Below are 17070 nucleotides of genomic sequence, written 5' to 3' on the forward strand. Positions count from 1 at the left end.
TAAGAAAGAAAAGTAAGTTTCTCCATTTTGTACCCGGTGACCATCTCCTTCTCCTTGTTGGAGGCGTAGCCGCTGCTGCTCAGGTTCTTGCTGGGCGAGGAGAGGAAGTAGAGCGAGTGGTTCTTGAAGTACTGGTCGATGAGGGGAAGGAGAACCTGGAGGAGGACGTCGATAATGACAAGATCGCCCCGGGTTGGGAATGTGAGGTTGTCTAAATATGTACAGCAGCTGTATTCGTATTACATCCGTACTTTGGCAAAAAACTTGATTTCCTGTTCATAAGGGGACCGGTCTGTTTTGCCGCTTGCAGCCATGGCCTCTGGATGGAGAGCACCAAATACATATTTAATAGTAAATAACCAGAAGAATTGAAGTGTCTTGCAGTCAGGTCCTGGGTATTATTACCATACACACCCAGGTGTGCGATGAACTCCTGAGCCGAGTCCACATACTTGAGCAGCTTCTTGAGGAACTTGTAAGCGAACCTCTTCTCCATGGAGGAGGAATCCTGCTCCAGGTCCTTCAAACCTCTGCATCAAATAGCAGACACTTGCTATTAATCAACATTTGAACTACCAAATTGACAGTGGTGTAAGCCTGCACAAACATAATAATAATAATATATAACAGATAATCCTGGGATTGTTGACCTTGTGATGCTGTAGCCGTTGATCTGCAGGAAGCGGAAAAGGTCCGCCGCTTTCTCCCGGTCGCGGGCCTTCTCTTTGCCGGTCAGCGTGTCATAGGGCACCAACAGGGGGTGCGTCCCCCCCCCTGAAAACACGGACAATAGATCATCACTCTGCTGAACGCATTTGGTCGAACCCGATGCGGTTGCACGTGTCAATAGCGACAACTAGTGGCCCCTTACGCCCCCCCCCCCCCCCCGCCCGCCCAAGTCTATGATTGGATTCATGAGCAAATCACCTCTGCTTCCGAGGTCACTCTTTTTCTTCTTGGCCCAGATGTTGTGATAGTTTTCGGCCAGTGCCTCCACCATCCCCTGGAGCCAAAGACAGAGGAGACGATCAGCGGATCTCACAGAGGAGCCTGGACCGTCCGAGCAACTCATTCACACTCAACAAGTATTGCTTTTTGCCTCGGGCCCAAACTGAAAGATTGCTTGATTCAAAAAAGAAAAACAAACGCGAGGTCACTCACTTGCAATTCCCTGGATAGAACCACGTGGCTTGTGTCTATGGGGCTCGGATTGAAGCCATTTGCCTAGAAAGATTTACAACGAGACATCGTTGAAAACAAAAGATTTTTGATTTTGTTAAAAAATAAAATGATTATTCTGCTTTCAATCATTTATTATGCAATGACGATATTGATTCCATCATTCTTTGCCCCGTACCTGTGAGGCCTGAGAGATCTTTCGCGTCTTCTCATTCTCCCTCTGCAGAGACATGCTTTCCCCGTCTTTGGTCCGGTCGATGCTCCAGCCCATCGCCAGCATGCTCTTCAGGGACTCTCTTATTGGCCATCGGTAAATCTCTTTCTCCTGAAGCACGAACAATATAAATGAGGAAGGCGGACGGAGCACAGACGCCTTCAGGTTCTCTCTTTAATGCTTCTGTTCTTCACAAATCTCACATGCTTCCGTACCTTCTCCGTCAGGGCTTTGTAGACTCTGAGCTGAGGGTGAATCTTGGCCTTTTCGTCCACGCTGTCTCCATATTTCCATCCCAGCAGCACCTGAGGCACACGATATGACTCTGATTATTCTAAAGGCTCGGTAGGAGATTAAGCGTGCGTGACACATCAAAGAGCGCTGGTTGACTCAGTTCTCGCTGTCCTCGGGTTCTTGTTCATTTTTTTGTTGACGGATGCAACAATGCAACCAAGCAGTTGCCGCAAAAGAGAGTTACACGTGCACGTGTTCTCATAAGAGCCGTTTCAATACTAAAAAAGGAGGCATCCTTAAAGCGAAGGATAGAACAATCAAGATATTGAGTTCGCTCACGGATGAAGCTGCTTTTCTGCTGAATATGAATCCGTATGAGCACCCTTTGGTTTTCTCACTTAAGACCAAAACTGAGCGATACAACACTCATTTTACAAGATGAAAGTCTCTTCCTTACCTTCTCTGCAGACCACTTATCATGGGCATGCTCTCCATATTTGTTGGCAAAGTGCTCAAGCTTCTCTGGGAGAGCAAAGCTGGCAAAGAACAGTGGAGATCATAAGTCAGGCGCGTCAGCACACGTCTTATTTACGTCAGGCTCCAACGTGCCTTACTTTGCCGTGCTGTTGGGTCTGGGGTCAAAGTTGCCCTGAGCATCTACGGAGACGGGCTTCTCCGCTGTGGTAGCGGCCGAGGCGTCCACGTAGTCCGGTGGCAGAGCTCCAGCGATGGCACTGAGGCAAGGCATGGCCATCTTAAAGAGCTCCGCGTCATATTTCTACACGGGGAGAGAAAGAAAAGTCATAGCTCTTCGGTTTGGACTCCAGTTTATGTAAATCAAGTTGTTATTTCACAAACACAAGAAGAAACAGGCATTGCGACCGATGATGTGGGTACCGATTTTTGTGCCAATGAGTCTCTCGCATATGTACACGTTAATAATCCTGTAATTACAACGTCTCACATCATTTGCAACAAGAAGCAGCCTTGTTAGGCTGCACCGACGTCTCACCCTTTGGGACAGAGAGTCAAATACTCCCCAGAAGATTTTCTTGGTGAGCAGCAGTTCGTCCTCAGACGCTGTGCCGTAGCTGCCCCAGCCCGAGGGGAGGCAGTAGTACTTCCAGTTCTGCTCGTAGTGGTTGGTCAGCAGCTGGAGGACACGCGTAGAGCAGAGATGAACAGAATTTAGGAACTGGGTTTGAGACGTGAGACGAGTAAACAGCCTGAACATGTGCCCACAACCCAAAGGAAACCACCCCCCACACGAATCAGCAGAAATGAAATTGTAACGTGCACAGGGAGTGTGTGAAACCTTTTCACGAGTCACAACCCGTCACATCTTCAGCATCAGTATCTCAGTATTTCCCTTGTGTGTTCCGGCCTGATTGAGTGAAGCAGCAGAGTAAACAGGCCTTTAATCACGCAGTCCAATACTTCAGCCCCTTGTTTTCCATCCTTCAGCTGCCCACTTCTTGCACAGCGGATGATTCATTCCGTGGGTGTGTTGACCTTTAAGTGTGCGTGCGTGTGTGTGTGTGTCTGAAGGTCGCTAAGCAGCAGACAAAGGTCACATCGTGTAGAAAAGCCAATAAAAGAAAAGAGGAAAACTACTAAGAGTCGTGCAAGCAGACCAAAAAGCAAAAGGAGATGAGGCAAAATATGAGATGGCGAAAGGGATTCAGACAAGAGTGCGAAAGGTAAGGAAATAATATCCCACTCTGAGAGGCATCTTGCAGTACTCGGTCAGCAAGGGGACGTCGAAGACGAGGCGGCGAAGGAGCTGCTGCAACATGGAGGGACGAAGGTGCCTGCGGGGATAAAGTGAGAGGTAAGAATGCTGCTGCCATGAGCCGCTTATCAACCAGATTCACACACTCACAACCACACGGATGTAGAGGGACGTTAAAGAAACAAGGCCCACAGCGTCGACGGAGGCAGTGGATTGTGATTCTGTCTGGCTGAATTGCCGGCGTGCGGAAAAACAGAAAAGCTCTTTCCGGCGCTCCTCACTTGCAGACGGCCAGCAGGCACTCCTCGATGGCGTCTCTCTGGGCCTTGGTGAGCGAACGGCCTTTGGAGAGGCGGTAGATGGTGTGCAGGGTGGAGTCGACGAGGGCGGCGTAGTGCTCGGTGCCGGCGAAGAGGGGCGCGCAGCGGGTCAGGAGCGGCAGCATGGCGGAGCCGATGAAGCGGTTCATGGCCAGGGCCGTCTCCGTGGTGCACAGACCCTCCTGCGGAGCGAACAAGTCACAGGTCACGCAGCAAAAGATGACGCCATCTGGCCCGAGGAAGTAAGCGATGCGATTTTAGAAAAGGTATGAACTACGTTCTCCCCCTGAGAACGTCAGCTTCACCCACCGTATCCAAAGAAGTAGCGGCCCGCAGGTCGGGCAGGAAGCCCACTTCGAGGAGGTGGAGAAGAAAGCTCTGGTCCTCGATGCCGTACACCCGGTCTAGAAACAGCACCATGGGGGCCTTGTGGTCCGGGCAGAAGCAGGCGGACATGTCCGGCTCCGTCACCGACCCATCTGAGAGAGATTGAGACGAGGGGAGAGGAAAACAAGCTTTTGCCTCCACGCGAGCAAATAAATGTGCAGTCTGCTGTCCTGTTCTATTAGAGCCAACATGCCGAAGAAGCACCTTTGTTGGTGATGGGCATTTTGAGCGGTATGCTGATGATTCCCACCAGGTCTTCAGTCGGCACCAGAGAGCGCAGGATGGCACGGATACGCAGAGCTTCCCCCTTCCCCTTGTTGATGAGCTGACGAAGGGGAGAGGTGAGTGAAGAAAAAAAAAAACAGCGGAGGGAAGCAACAAGTAAATTCACGAGTTCCATCAAACATACGTGCATCTCTGGAGCGCACCGTCCCAACAGGTCGATGAGGGCGGAGTAGAAGGACATTATGGCGTTGCCCATGTGCACCACCTCCTCCTCCTCGTCCGCATCAGCAGACCTGACAGTTGGGGGAAAACGCAAAAAGGGAAAAGTTGAGGAAGAGCCGACGCAAAGGCAGGACGTCTGTGTCGCGGGAACGCTAGCGAGCGCAGCGGGCTGAGTCCATCCTTACGCGTCGGAGCTGACTCCGTGCACAGAGCCCGCCAGATCCAGGGCCGGCGTCTCGGAGATCTTGATGGCTTCCTTCATGGCGGACAGCAGGCCGTTCCCGCCCTCCCCCCTCAGGGCGGGTCCGAAACACTCCGGGCGACGGATGAGCAGCTTGACCACAACACTGGAGTTCTCCTCCACGCTCTCGCCTGGTACGGGAACAGAATCATGGGAGTTCGCATGGAAATACGGCAGAAAAAATACAATATCAGAACAAAACAGCAGGGGAACGAAGCTCTCTCTTAGCTTAGCTTAGCTTAGCTTAGTTGGGGTTTCTCGAGATACAATAACCAGAGAGAGAGAGAGGCCATGCAGACTTACCGTTGACAAAGACAGCAAACCGCAGGAAGGAAAGGTAACGCTCCCCCTCAATGGGGTTCCAGCCGATGTCGGGGTAACCTTTAGCCAGGAGAATCGGACAACTCTGGAGACCACAGCCTGCCAAGTAGGTGACCACCTACGGGCGAACCACACAACATCCCTCACTCAGTGACAAGCGCTCCGTCGCGGGTGGATTAAAACTCCCCTCCCCCGGTGGGGGAGGTGGAGTCTCACCTTGTCCAGATCAGGCTCTTCCAGTGCCAGGGCCAGGCCGTTGTTGTCCATCACCGAGGACGCGGCCACGTCGAGAGGAGTGGAGCCCCTCATGGCTGGTGAAGCTGCAACATCATATTTGTAGAATTGGTAGAATCAGCTCTTTAGATCAGCGGTCAAATCGTGTGCATGTCAGCAAACAGCGGTGATGTTTTCCTGAAATGTTGTCTCGCTGTAACGTAACTTGTGTTGCGACTTGAGCATGCCCGACCTGCCCGACCTGCATGGGTGCACACATGCATGCATGCATGCATGCATGCATGTGTGCACCCAGGGGGGAGACACTCGCTCACCCCGCCGGGGAGCTCTCTGAGACGAAGGCACCGGCATCTTCCAACAGAATGGGAGATGAGCCGCGCTCTCTTCGCGGATAGATTCCGACTCACAGTCACACACACACACACACACACACACACAGGTTCTTTCTGAGGTGCGAGGCTAATATGTGTGAGCTCACAGGCGCGAGTGCTAACACGGCAGAAGGTTGGTGACAATGTCTCACCCATACTGATGAGAGTGCTCGAGGCTTTCATCCTTTCTTAGAGGTCTGGCCTGTGCCACCGACCTCCTTCAAGAATGTCCTGCGTCCTACAGCCTGAGCATCGACGCCTGATCACGTCACGCCATCCAGTAAAATAGCATTTCAGCGCAGCGCCATTTAAGCGTACTGCGTTGGCAGTCAGACAGCGGCATGGCGGGTGCACCCACCTAAGCCCACGCTGCTGTTCTCCAGCAGGTAGCTGAGGTGGTCGAACATGGCCTTCTGGTTCTGACGGCTGATGCGGCAGAAGTAGCACAGGAAGCGACAGCAGCTGGCCACCATCTTGGGGAAGGCGATCTCCTGTGGAGTGGGGCACGCGGGTTTACACATCTTCTCTGGTTGGACTTTGAAACGAGAACAGGCATTCCAAATCAAAAGGCCTTAACCTGGGACTTGTGTCCTCCGAGCACATTGACCATGACCTCCATGACGGTCTCGTGCATGCCCAGTATTCTCATCAGGTTGGGGTGCTGGTAGAAGACTTTGTTGTTCATGATGTCACTTGGGGGGGACAGGAAACACATAATAGATACACAACAATCACTAAAAACAGATTATTCAAATGTAATTTTTGACACGATTAAAGCTGCTCCGAGGCAACACACGACCTACCCGAGTCCGTCGATCATGAGCTTCTCCTCCTCTTTGCCCATGCGAACCGACAGCAGAGATCTGATCTGACCGAGCGCCGCCAGGAGGTTGATGGTGTCCTGGACCGAGGCGGCACTGATGGTGTAGGTCTTCCTCATGGCACGGAGAAGCTCCCCGATGCTGTCGTACTGCCTCCTGAGCAGGCTGAACATTTTGCGGACCAGCTCGGAGTCCAGGACGTGGCACTCCTGGGCCCAGCTGACCATCGTCTGGGAAATCAGCTCCTTCAGGTTAGCTGGAAGACAAGTTGAAGTGGTGAGCTGGACAGTGACTTCTCTTGCCGTGCTCCTCCTGGGAATGAAAGCGCATCATGTAAGTGGCAGTGACACTTGAAATACATTTAAAGATTCAGCAGATGCGGAGCGGCGCAAGAATTAATTCATTTCAGTCTTTTTCTGGTCATTCATCAAATTTCTCTTGTTGGGTCGAGCAGTGAAAAAAAACCACGAGCGGAAAAATGCTAAAATGCTCAGTAGAGCTGAGGGGAATTGAAGGTTTCTTAATGCAAATGATCCCATTGACATGCAGTCAGACGGGGTGAAGGAGGGGATTTCAATGACATGAAAACACAGACGAGTGCAGCCTTGCATATACTATCAACATAATCTTATGTTAATAACATTCTAATAAAGATGATGCTGTGTTGGTTAAAACAAAACAAGCTTTTACTGATTTCCCACTGTGAGATTTACCTTGAAAACATTTTGACACCAATGTTCCTCCAGCTTTGTGTTCTAATCCTCTGCCATTGGCCTTAAGGAGAAATCCTACTCTAACATTCCTTCAATTAATCGAGGTCACACATCTCAGATTACCACACACACACATGATGCATATAGAGCTTTATCAGAATGGCGTTAAAAGGCCGTCCACTCGACTGGCTCTGTGATGCAAATAAGACCTTGAGCACAGAAGAAAGAGAGACAGGCAGCCCCTTTTAAGTCCTTTGTGTTGCTTGGGTTGAGCTAATATAACCTTGTGCACATATCTGTCGCTTCTACGAGCACCAGCCTCTGAAGGACGGGTAACCGGCTGTGTTCCAACAATGTCAGCGAGTTATTTTCTTCCGTTCTACCCAGAAAGGAAAGACAGCCTGCAGGCTCATTCACGAAAAGGCACATTTTCAGTGGAGAGGAAGCACTGTTAACTCATGAATAAGGGAGGGGAAGCAGAATTATTAATGTATCTGTACAGTATTAAGGCTCCATTGAGGATGTTCTCTACACAAAAGGACAAGACAGGAAATTTAAACTCAGAACCACGAAAGACGGGCAATTTATACACAATCGATTCCCTAAAATGATTGTGATTTTGTTTTTAAGACCCGTCTCCGTCGGGAGTTTTGAGCGACGGTCGGCGAGCCAGCAGAATGTCCATCGTGCCGCAGATTGTTGCGTGGGTGTCACACAAAGGGGGCCAGAGGCAACGGCTCGCTCCGAAAAAACGAGAAGCGACGCGTCTTCCCGACACCCGGCGCGCGTCCTGTCACACTATCTCACTAAACATCGGGGGGGGGGGGGCAAAACTGGAAGCCAGAGGTTTGTGTGAGAGACGCTGGCGCACACATTTCTTCAAGGCTTCTGGTGGATAAACCATTCATCAGTGGACGAAACAACCGCGGCGGCCCTCCTACTTCACTTCCCATGAAATAACGGCGCGGACGAGGTCGCCTTTGGTGTCTCCGGGGCGCTCACTGTGCACGGAGACGAGTTACAGCTGGTGTAACAGTACAGAATACATCATGTCGTCTTAACTCCGGTCCAGCCTCCGGCAAGTCCCTCTTGTTAGAAAATATTCCGTTCTCCAACATCTTGATATTTTATCAGCGGGCTCGAGCGTCAATCAACGTACGAAGTCAAGCGCGGCCCGACAGCAGGGGCTGAGAACTCGTGGCAAAAAATGGGGTGTGATAAAAAAAACAAGCACGTGCCGTCATGGCAGCCGTGTTTTCCTCTTGATATTTTTTGGAAAACTCCCATCGAGCGTTAACACTCACTATCAGCATGCGGTATGCTCGGATAGTAAATGATTCCACGGCCTTCCCTTGCTCCTGACCTGCAGCCGCCGCCACACACCGGCCCGCTAATCAATCATCCGGCACACAGCGGCCTTCAGTGGCCGCCGCCGCCATCCAACGCGCCCAGAGAGGAATACGCGCTCCTCTACTTTAATCCGGCCTTTGCTCCTTGGAGATCTGTGTGTTGGGGCTGATGTGCTTCACGTCAGGGCCCCAGAAAATCCCAATTGGCGCCACGTATTTCATCCCAAATGCGTCATTTGTCCTCTCGGCCTCGTGTGAATCTACAGGGATGGCGTGGTGATGGATAGGTGCTCAGTAATAAAAACACCCTGTTTCCCTTCAGTTATTCATTTAGTATACCATAGTGAAAAATAAATTGCTGGCACAAATGGAAATGTACCGGTGCATGATGCAAGCATGCCATGATTAAAACTAACAAAGTGCAAATGCCATTTTTAGTAATAAATTGCAAACAGCTACATGATCGGTGGCCCCATTCAAAGAGCGATACTCGAGATAGAAAATGAGATACTACTTGTTTTGCGTTTATACTGCTGGTGGCGCCCTGGTTATTAAGTGCTGTGATTGAAATATGTTCTGTTACCGCGTGTGTCCTCTGTGCTCAGGATATCGGTTTTACCTCCAACGTTTCTTTTCGGAGCGGCTGACGGGAAGGAGCTCCGCCTCTCCTCCACCCGATTACCATAATGAAATTGAAAAGAAATTGAACAGGAAAACGACTGCCACCCGGAGACGCAGTGCACATGACGACCACGTGACAAGTGAAACTGAGGGTGCTAAAGCTGCCATACGGGGGGGGCCTCCGGCTTTCAGCTCTCGCCAGCCTCCAAGCAAAGAACACACAGAGAGTCGGTGGCAGAAGGAGGGAAAGTAAACGAGCAGCATGCAGTGGAAATGACGGGAAATTAACAACAAACTGAAAAAGCAGTATCGAGACATCTTTTTGAACTGAATGTGTGCACGAAAAAAGCGCAACTCCACATCCCGCGGCCAACGCTCACAGAGCCACGGGTACTCGCCAGCGGGCGCTAACGTTACGGAGCCATAAGCACATTGATTTCCTCACATGGCGCGGCTTGCTCCTTCTCTGCAGGCTCCTCCGCTTTGTGGGACTGGCCTTTGATCTTGTTCACCAACATCAGCAGGCGCCCTTTGATGGACGTATCCTGCTCGTACTCGTCTTCCTCCATTGGGATCCCTGCACAATAAAAACAGCCGTGCTACACACAGTGCGCGGGGAGCAAAGCCCAACACAGCAATATGCTACACTTCCCGTGGGGTATCAGACATGCGTATGATGCATGGATCGAAAAGGCCCAGCCCTTTGTGTACATAATCTAGTAAAATATTTGTATTTAGTTAAATATTCAATCCAATCAATATAAGAGGCTTTTATCAGGTTAAATCTGTATTTGAGGTGTGTATTTTATAAATATAAAGAGTGTGTAAGATCCGCGTCTCACCGCAGTGGAGCTGCAGCTGGTTGTGAAAATCATAGAGTTCCTCCTGGATGTCTGCAGGACATGGACAGTCCTCGCCCACACTGAAAGTCAGCAGCATGTTGATCTGAAACATGGAAACATAAAACAAACTCTGGTAATTTAGTTCCATGGCGACGGGATCATGTGATTCCATTGCGAAAATCACAGAAAAGGAGAGAAAAACCTTGAGTGGCTAATTCTCCGTCTCTCACAGACCGCAGGACATCCTGACAAGTCATTATAGTAGCTGTGAAACGCTGAACTCCATCTCCAGCTGTGACCCTGAACAGCCACTGTGTGTGTGTGTGTGTGTGTGTGTGTGTGTGTGTGTGTGTGTGTGTGTGTGCTCACACGCAGTAGGATGCCATAGTAGTAAGTAGGATGAATTCACCTTGAGGCGCCGTTCACAGCACACAAAGAGAGTGCTTAACATACACAAGGAAACGAAACATTTGGAGCAGCTCCCATTCACTCTGAAAGTGAGGACATCTCGGTGTGGGGAGAGAAATTAGCGATGCATGCAGAAAATTACAGTTAAAGTTATGTAACAGCTCCATCGGAATTTTCCCGTTTCATGCATCATGTGAAGCCGCGAGCCTGCAGACTTTCCTCCCGGTCAGTTATTATGAATTCACATAACGCCTGAATGCAAGATTCCTCCAATATAAGCTATGCGACTTCCATTTGCCCTCTGTGGGTGATTTGCACTTTTAAGTCAGATGTGCATCAATAAGATCACGTGGGAGACACGCGAGAGCTGTTAGAATCACATGTACGGAGTTGCAAATGAATGAGAGATTTGGTGAGTTGTTGGAATCTGCAGTGGCAGTCGAACTCAAGCCGCACATTTTTTACGGTTTAAAATTGTACTTGTTACACACGAGGGAGTGAATGTTGTAGATAAGCTAATAGCGACATTTATGACACGGGGATGATGATTAGAATTCCTGTCAGCGGTGTGCAGGCTGTGTTTGATTGACATCCTCCTCACTCTTGGATGTGCTATTTTACACCTGCCAGGGTGACAAATCGCTCTTAATCTGCCCACCATCACCCAGAGCGCTACGTTTTCTCAGAAGGGCTAAATAAACACAACCTTGTGCATTGCATGTCAGCTATTTGTGTTACTAACATGTAGAGATGTAAATGTCCCCCGGTCTTTGACAACTGATGTGGCGACCTGAAACCTCCTCCTGAGCGACGTGCCGTTTGAACATCGTATTTCACGGCCTCTCACCTGTTCTTGAGGCGGCGATCTGAACTCTTTGGTCTTCTTGGCGGTGACCGCGGCGGACATGTTGAGCGCCAGCATCAGCTCGTTGTAGCGGAACTTCTGGTTGTACTGCAGCTTGGAGACGAAGGTGTCGGAGAAAGACGCGATGGCCTCGATGCGGTGCTTCAGCTCGCAGTCGCAGAAGTAGTGAAGCAGCTCGCACATCTGGGGGAAAGGAGACCACCAACAACGCCGCGTCACTGTCTGGCACCTCGACGCGGCCGCCGCCAAGCAACGGAATACACGGCGGATTCACATCGGCCCACTTTTTAAAGCCTCTTTAAGAGATCATTGTGAGTCATTTCGTATTTGAGTGATTTCTAAATGGGCCTATTACAGTTGTGCATTGATGGAGCTGTGGATGAAGCCTCTTGGAGAGAAAGATATTAGTCGATTTGAAATCTTTTGGAGATTTACCTGCAGTGGTTTAAATTTACGACCTGAAAAACCTGTGCAGAACTGCTTCACGTGCGTTCGTGGTCACCTGGCGTTTGACGGGCTCAGGCAGCCTCTTCTCCAGCAGCCCTTTCATCGGCTGTTTGCCGTCTTTGGCGGCCTCCTCTTCCCCGGCTTCCACTGCCTTCTCCTCCGCCCCTGTGAGTCCTTCTTTGTGCGTGGCCCCCGCGGCCCCCTCCCCACGTGTCTCTCTGAAAACATTCGGGTCGACGAGCAGCAGGACCTTGTGAACGTCCTCGCTGCAGAGCACGCCCATAGTCAACAAGGTGCTGATGAGCTTCAGGATCGGCACAAACTGGTACTCCACCCCTCCCCCCACGGGGTCTCGGATGTGGTGCCCGCCGCCCTGGACGGCCTCGGTCAACATCAAAATCGACTTCTCCTTCAGGGCGTCCAGCGGGATTTGGGGGCTGTAGAGATGCTGCTCCCGTTTGGTGTTGATGAAACAGGGCGGGGCGAAGTTGAGGCGGGGCTTGAGCGAGGTGCTGAGCCCCACCCCCGGCGGCAGGTGCTTCTTGGAAGCGTCGGAGAAGAGGCGGATGGAGCGCGTCTCGGCCGTGACGGGGATGATGAACTCGTCCTTCATCGTGAGCCGAGCCTCTTTGGCCGTCTCCAGGTGGGTGCTGATCAGGACGTTGTAGAAGCCCTCGCGCAACATGCCCGACAGGTACTGATTGTCGATGGTGTACAAGAGCTGCGATTGGTCGAGGTGGCTGCAGAGGGCGTGGGCCACACGGGTGTTGCCCAGAGCGCAGAGGGCACAGTACAGCTTCAGGGTGTGGTAGTGGAACGTCTTCATGTCTTCCTGCTCGGACAGCTCCATGATGTCGACGCACCTTGGAAAAGACGAGGGGATCATCAAAACGCTCACTTGTAAATAAGGATCGTTGAGAGGCAGTTGTGCCCCCTCATCTGGATTCGACGCCCTTAACACTTTAGCGCAGCAAGACAAGCACTGCACCTGTTCTCCTCGGGGATGTGGACGGCCAACATCTGCAGGGGCTCCGCACACTGGACCACCCAGCCGTGTCGCTCATTCACCCTGGCTGTCTCCACCTTGAGGAAGGTGTTGGGCATGCGGCTCCACAGCACGGCGCTGATGGTCTGGACGTCTAGACGGGGGGGACACTGGGGCACCGGGTTCTTGTGCTCACTCTTGAAGATGGCGGATGACAGAGGCATGGCATTCTGGAGGGGGAGAACAAACGCAAGCATCCATCGTGCTGGTGAAGGGTCAGGGGTCAGGGTCAGGGTTAGTGGTGGTGTAGCTACACGCATGCTAAAACATTAGCCGGCTGATCCCGGCAGGAGGGTGCTGCATCTCTGAACTCAGTTTAAAAGGTAGAATCATTTAAAAAATAGTGTTTGAGGGATTTTTTCCCCTTTGTACAATGTAATGATGTGGCAGACATCAAGAAGGCAGCAAACCTTTATTTTAGGCAGCTCAAACTGGAAGAGGTTCGGACTGGTGGGTCGCACAAACACAGCCGGGAAAAGCTTGGTGTTGGGTTCCACCTGGAGAGAGGAAAAGAGAGAACAGCAGGTGCATAATAATCGTACACAGAGTAAAGTTTAAGAAGCAGCAGGACAGCACGACTCGCGGGGAAGCAGCTAATGATTCATCGTGAAACTCCTCACGACTTAGTATGTGGATGCACCGTCATTCAAGAGGGCCGGTGACTCAGCGCTGTTTGAAGCCTCAGTGATGGAGAACATGAGGAGATTATACCCTCCTTTAAGAAGCCGTTCTCAGATGGGCAGATGTTGAAAGGCATGGTGCGAAGATACAGGAGATGGAAAAGTGGATGAAATCATTCATGAACACAAGGCAGAGGGTTCAAATGAATGAGTGAAAAACCAAAAATCTCGAAAAGGAGCTTGAAGAAATAACCTTAAAAGCGATTCAGAATATTACTTCCCCGTAGACTACACCTAGTACAGAGAACACAATATGAAACCCAACAGCTGAACACCACGTGCACTGCGTACCTGGTAGGACGTGGCTATCTCCTTGCCGTGCGCCGTGAACGTCAACAGGCCGGTGGCCACGTCGATGAGACAGCCGATCTCCAGGTCCACGTTGCTGCGGCTGGAAGCGTGAGCCGCGTTGGTCACGTCAGCGCCCCACACGATGTAGCAGTTGCTCCTCCGGACACTGTTTAGCGTGCAGTGATCAGTCACCTCATGTATGATGACATACGGTGCCTCCTCCACCCCCCTTTAGGAAAAGGTCTCACCTCTCGTGCACTCGTCCCCGCTCGTCGCCCAGGGTTACAGTGACCGACCGGGTTTTACTGAGGTTAAAATTGCTGCTGTAGTAGTGGTAGTCGGGGGTAACCCATCCCACCCACACGCCGGCGGGGTCCTGACCGGCGAAGACCCTCACCGAGTGGTAGTACTGTGATGACACACGCGGGAGTTAACCAACGCTGTAGGTGTCACAATCAAGTGGTACTAAAAAAAAAACAGTTATCACACACCGTGGTGATGCTGCCGTAGTCCACTCTTTTACTTTCATCACTCTGCCTCACGGATCGCAATGGATACCTATTGGATTATAAACAAGTAATTGTAATGTTCAACCCGCTTGACAGATGTTTTAGCTTTTAGCTTTGATGTCTGATGAAACTCCAAACGTCTCCGACTGTCTCACAATGGCTTTAATCATTAGCTAACCGACAGGGAACTTGAACGGTCTGAGTGATGACAGTGGAAGCGGATCAGCCAATGAGCAGCTGTGACGCTTCGAGTCGCTCCCTGCTTTTATTTTTTTTCCGCACCTGTGTTTGACTTTGAGGCTGTCCTCCTCGTGGACTCCGTTCATGTCCACGACGGGACCGGCCTTGAAGACGGAGTGGAACTCCACGGGCATGCTGAGGCGACAAAACACCATGTCGGCGTTGCTGTTCTGGCTGCCAAACGTCTTGTGGGTGACTTTGAGACACGGGGGGCTGTCGACCGTGCCGTCGATCCTCGTCACCTGCCAACGGGAAGGTCATTTTGCATTCAACCACGGGACCACTTTGTGATTTTAAAAAAAACCCTGGACGTCGCGATGCTTCTGTTCTTACCGCGATGTGGTTATGGTCCTTTGGCACGTTTACAAAAGTAGGCAGACGCTTGCTGAACCACATGGTGACCTCTCGGTTCATGTTGACCGCAAAAGGTTCGAATCCCTCTTGGAGGCCGCACATGGTGTAGTACTTGAAGGTGCTGGCGTCCTTCCCCAGATTCATACGGCCCACCTGAGCCAGGCCGAGGCTACACACCGGAATGAACCCTGAAGAGGGGAGAGGAGAGAATAAATAACCTCCAAGAAGGAAGGGGGGGGTCCATCCCGCTTTTGCGAAAATGTAATTTACAAGTGCAACATTAAGGATGATTTTCTTCCAGGGAGCCAATTATTTCTCACTTATATCCCCAGCGTGGTCATTCCAGTTTCCTGCTCCTTGCACTGCAAGTGAAGGCATCATTAAAAAGACGATTTCTCCACCCCCCCCCCCACCCCTCCACCCAACTTCAGCATGCGGAGCTGGCTTGGTTACCGCGACACGTCGCCTCTTTCTCACCGTCTTCAGTTTCAAAGTCCGTGAAGCAGAGTTCGGAGCCCTTGGTGGTGATGAGGATCTCCCCGTTTAGGGTGAAGATCATGGACTTGTCCTCCATGTTGATCATGCAGCCCACCACGTCGCCGGCACGCCAGCACCGCCCAAACAAACGGCTGCCCATGTTCAGACAGTGACCCTGTGTGTAGTACATGAGCGGGTTATGGCATGCGTGTGTGTAAATAGGCGTCGTTGCGGAGCGATGACCATTGATCCACCAGACGGCGGCTCACCCTGTATCCATCAAAGACGAAAGCGAGCCCGTCCGTGCCGAGCTCCAGGTCCGGCTTGCAGCCTGGTCTCGCCCAGCCCACCCTCATGTCTCCTCCTGTCACGGCCTCGAATTCAAAGTACCACTTCCCGCTCTTCACCGCGTACGTCCGCTCCACCCTGAAGAAGCGGATCTTGTCGATGCTGAGCCGCTCGGCCACTTGGCCTACGGCGGGGAGGGGGCGTGTCAGCGGGGTGGTCTTTGTAACGAGCATTTAACCATGCACAACATCGCTTGAACTCACCGCCTTCCTGGTCCGAAGGCTCGATGTTGTACCCGTAGCCGATCAGGGTGCGGATGGCCTCCCGCAGGCTGTCCCTGTTGGACTTCTTGGTGCGCTCGTCCAGCAGAGCGTAGGGGACCAGGCGAGGGTTACGCTTACTCTTCACATCCTGCCGAGAGGAGAGGATTTCATGCAGAGCATTTCCAACTCTGCGCGGTTATTAAAATTACCGAAGGCCAGCTAAAACAAACAATGGTTATGATTTGATGAACAAATGTGCCGTCAAGTATTATACGAGTATCATATTAATGCTTCCTAAGCAGATTTATGGAGCTTAGTTCTAAATCTTGTGCTGGTTGTGCAGATCATAGGCTTTGTTTGGCGCGCATGGCAGCCTTCCCATCCCCGACAGGCTGAATGGAAACATGAAGCATTTTCCCCAAAGCGCTGGTCAATCACTTAGTTTCATGTTATCAACTACAACCGCTGTTCTAAAAACTGTAGAGAATAATCTGCAGGAAGCGCCAATTATTTCTCAACCAAATGATTGTTTTTTTGAGCACCTGATGAAAACGCAGAAACGAAACACAGAAGGAGGACGACCATGCTGCCTTTTCTTTACCAAATAAAAGTGAAGAAGTGAGGTTCAAAGCCAGCAGAGTGCACATGAAAACATGCAGCACGCCGTACCTGCTGGATGCCGTAGGTCCACCCCTGTTTGATGCGGTCCTTGGCCCACACGTTATGTGCGTTCTCTGCCAGTTTGTCGACCAGCAGCTCCTGACCTGGAGTCAGTTTTATGTCCGACAGGTCCAGAGGAAACGGCTTATAGCCATTGGACATCATGTAGCTAAAGAAAAGATGAGGAAGTGATGTAAATAACGACCAGCAGTAGATTAATACCAAGTTAATCAGTTAATATATGAATGCACACTTACTTTTTAGGGAGTTTTATCTTTTTGAGGGAGCTCTCTGCATTCGGATTGACCTGCCCTACGCGACACCCCAAAGCCAGCAGGGTCCTAAGGGGCAAAAAAACGGCAGAGAGTGAGTGAACGACGCTTCAGATGGTGTTTAATCAACACCTGGACATCTTTTAATGCATGCAGATCCAGCGGCAGCGATTCGGGTGTTGGGAGCGTTGAAAATGGAGCAGTTGTGGGTTAAATCGTGATCGTCCAGAGACGACAGAGACAGA

At 51.1% G+C, this 17070-nt stretch overlaps 1 protein-coding gene across 17 annotated transcripts in view; it reads right to left on the reverse strand.

The window, feature by feature from the left end:
* Positions 1–17070, reverse strand: part of LOC120832509 (ryanodine receptor 3) — a 64571-nt gene that overhangs the window by 18644 nt on the left and 28857 nt on the right. For 9 of the 17 annotated variants that reach the window (XM_040198826.2, XM_078089434.1, XM_078089436.1 and 6 more), the window contains 38 exons: positions 16811–16894; positions 16563–16722; positions 15894–16041; positions 15612–15814; positions 15343–15517; positions 14845–15053; positions 14554–14753; positions 14254–14320; positions 14011–14171; positions 13763–13928; positions 13202–13288; positions 12735–12961; positions 11802–12609; positions 11282–11482; positions 10027–10129; positions 9630–9761; positions 6484–6757; positions 6258–6372; positions 6039–6171; positions 5292–5395; positions 5058–5193; positions 4699–4885; positions 4476–4584; positions 4271–4391; positions 3989–4158; positions 3641–3861; positions 3348–3438; positions 2640–2780; positions 2242–2405; positions 2085–2163; positions 1609–1698; positions 1358–1504; positions 1162–1224; positions 928–1003; positions 651–774; positions 415–530; positions 252–319; positions 34–155 (listed from right to left, as the gene is read on the reverse strand). In XM_040198826.2, coding sequence (XP_040054760.2) covers positions 34–155; positions 252–319; positions 415–530; positions 651–774; positions 928–1003; positions 1162–1224; positions 1358–1504; positions 1609–1698; positions 2085–2163; positions 2242–2405; positions 2640–2780; positions 3348–3438; positions 3641–3861; positions 3989–4158; positions 4271–4391; positions 4476–4584; positions 4699–4885; positions 5058–5193; positions 5292–5395; positions 6039–6171; positions 6258–6372; positions 6484–6757; positions 9630–9761; positions 10027–10129; positions 11282–11482; positions 11802–12609; positions 12735–12961; positions 13202–13288; positions 13763–13928; positions 14011–14171; positions 14254–14320; positions 14554–14753; positions 14845–15053; positions 15343–15517; positions 15612–15814; positions 15894–16041; positions 16563–16722; positions 16811–16894 — 5982 coding nt within the window. Of the gene's footprint in view, positions 1–33; positions 156–251; positions 320–405; positions 531–650; positions 775–927; positions 1004–1161; positions 1225–1357; positions 1505–1608; positions 1699–2084; positions 2164–2241; positions 2406–2639; positions 2781–3347; positions 3439–3640; positions 3862–3988; positions 4159–4270; positions 4392–4475; positions 4585–4698; positions 4886–5057; positions 5194–5291; positions 5396–6038; positions 6172–6257; positions 6373–6483; positions 6758–9629; positions 9762–10026; positions 10130–11281; positions 11483–11801; positions 12610–12734; positions 12962–13201; positions 13289–13762; positions 13929–14010; positions 14172–14253; positions 14321–14553; positions 14754–14844; positions 15054–15342; positions 15518–15611; positions 15815–15893; positions 16042–16562; positions 16723–16810; positions 16895–17070 lie in introns of all 17 variants that reach the window. The other 8 variants (XM_040198822.2, XM_078089432.1, XM_078089437.1 and 5 more) reach the window with 1 other exon arrangement.

This window comes from Gasterosteus aculeatus, chromosome 15, assembly GCF_964276395.1.
Source record: "Gasterosteus aculeatus chromosome 15, fGasAcu3.hap1.1, whole genome shotgun sequence".
Classification (NCBI taxonomy): Eukaryota; Metazoa; Chordata; class Actinopteri; order Perciformes; family Gasterosteidae; genus Gasterosteus; species Gasterosteus aculeatus.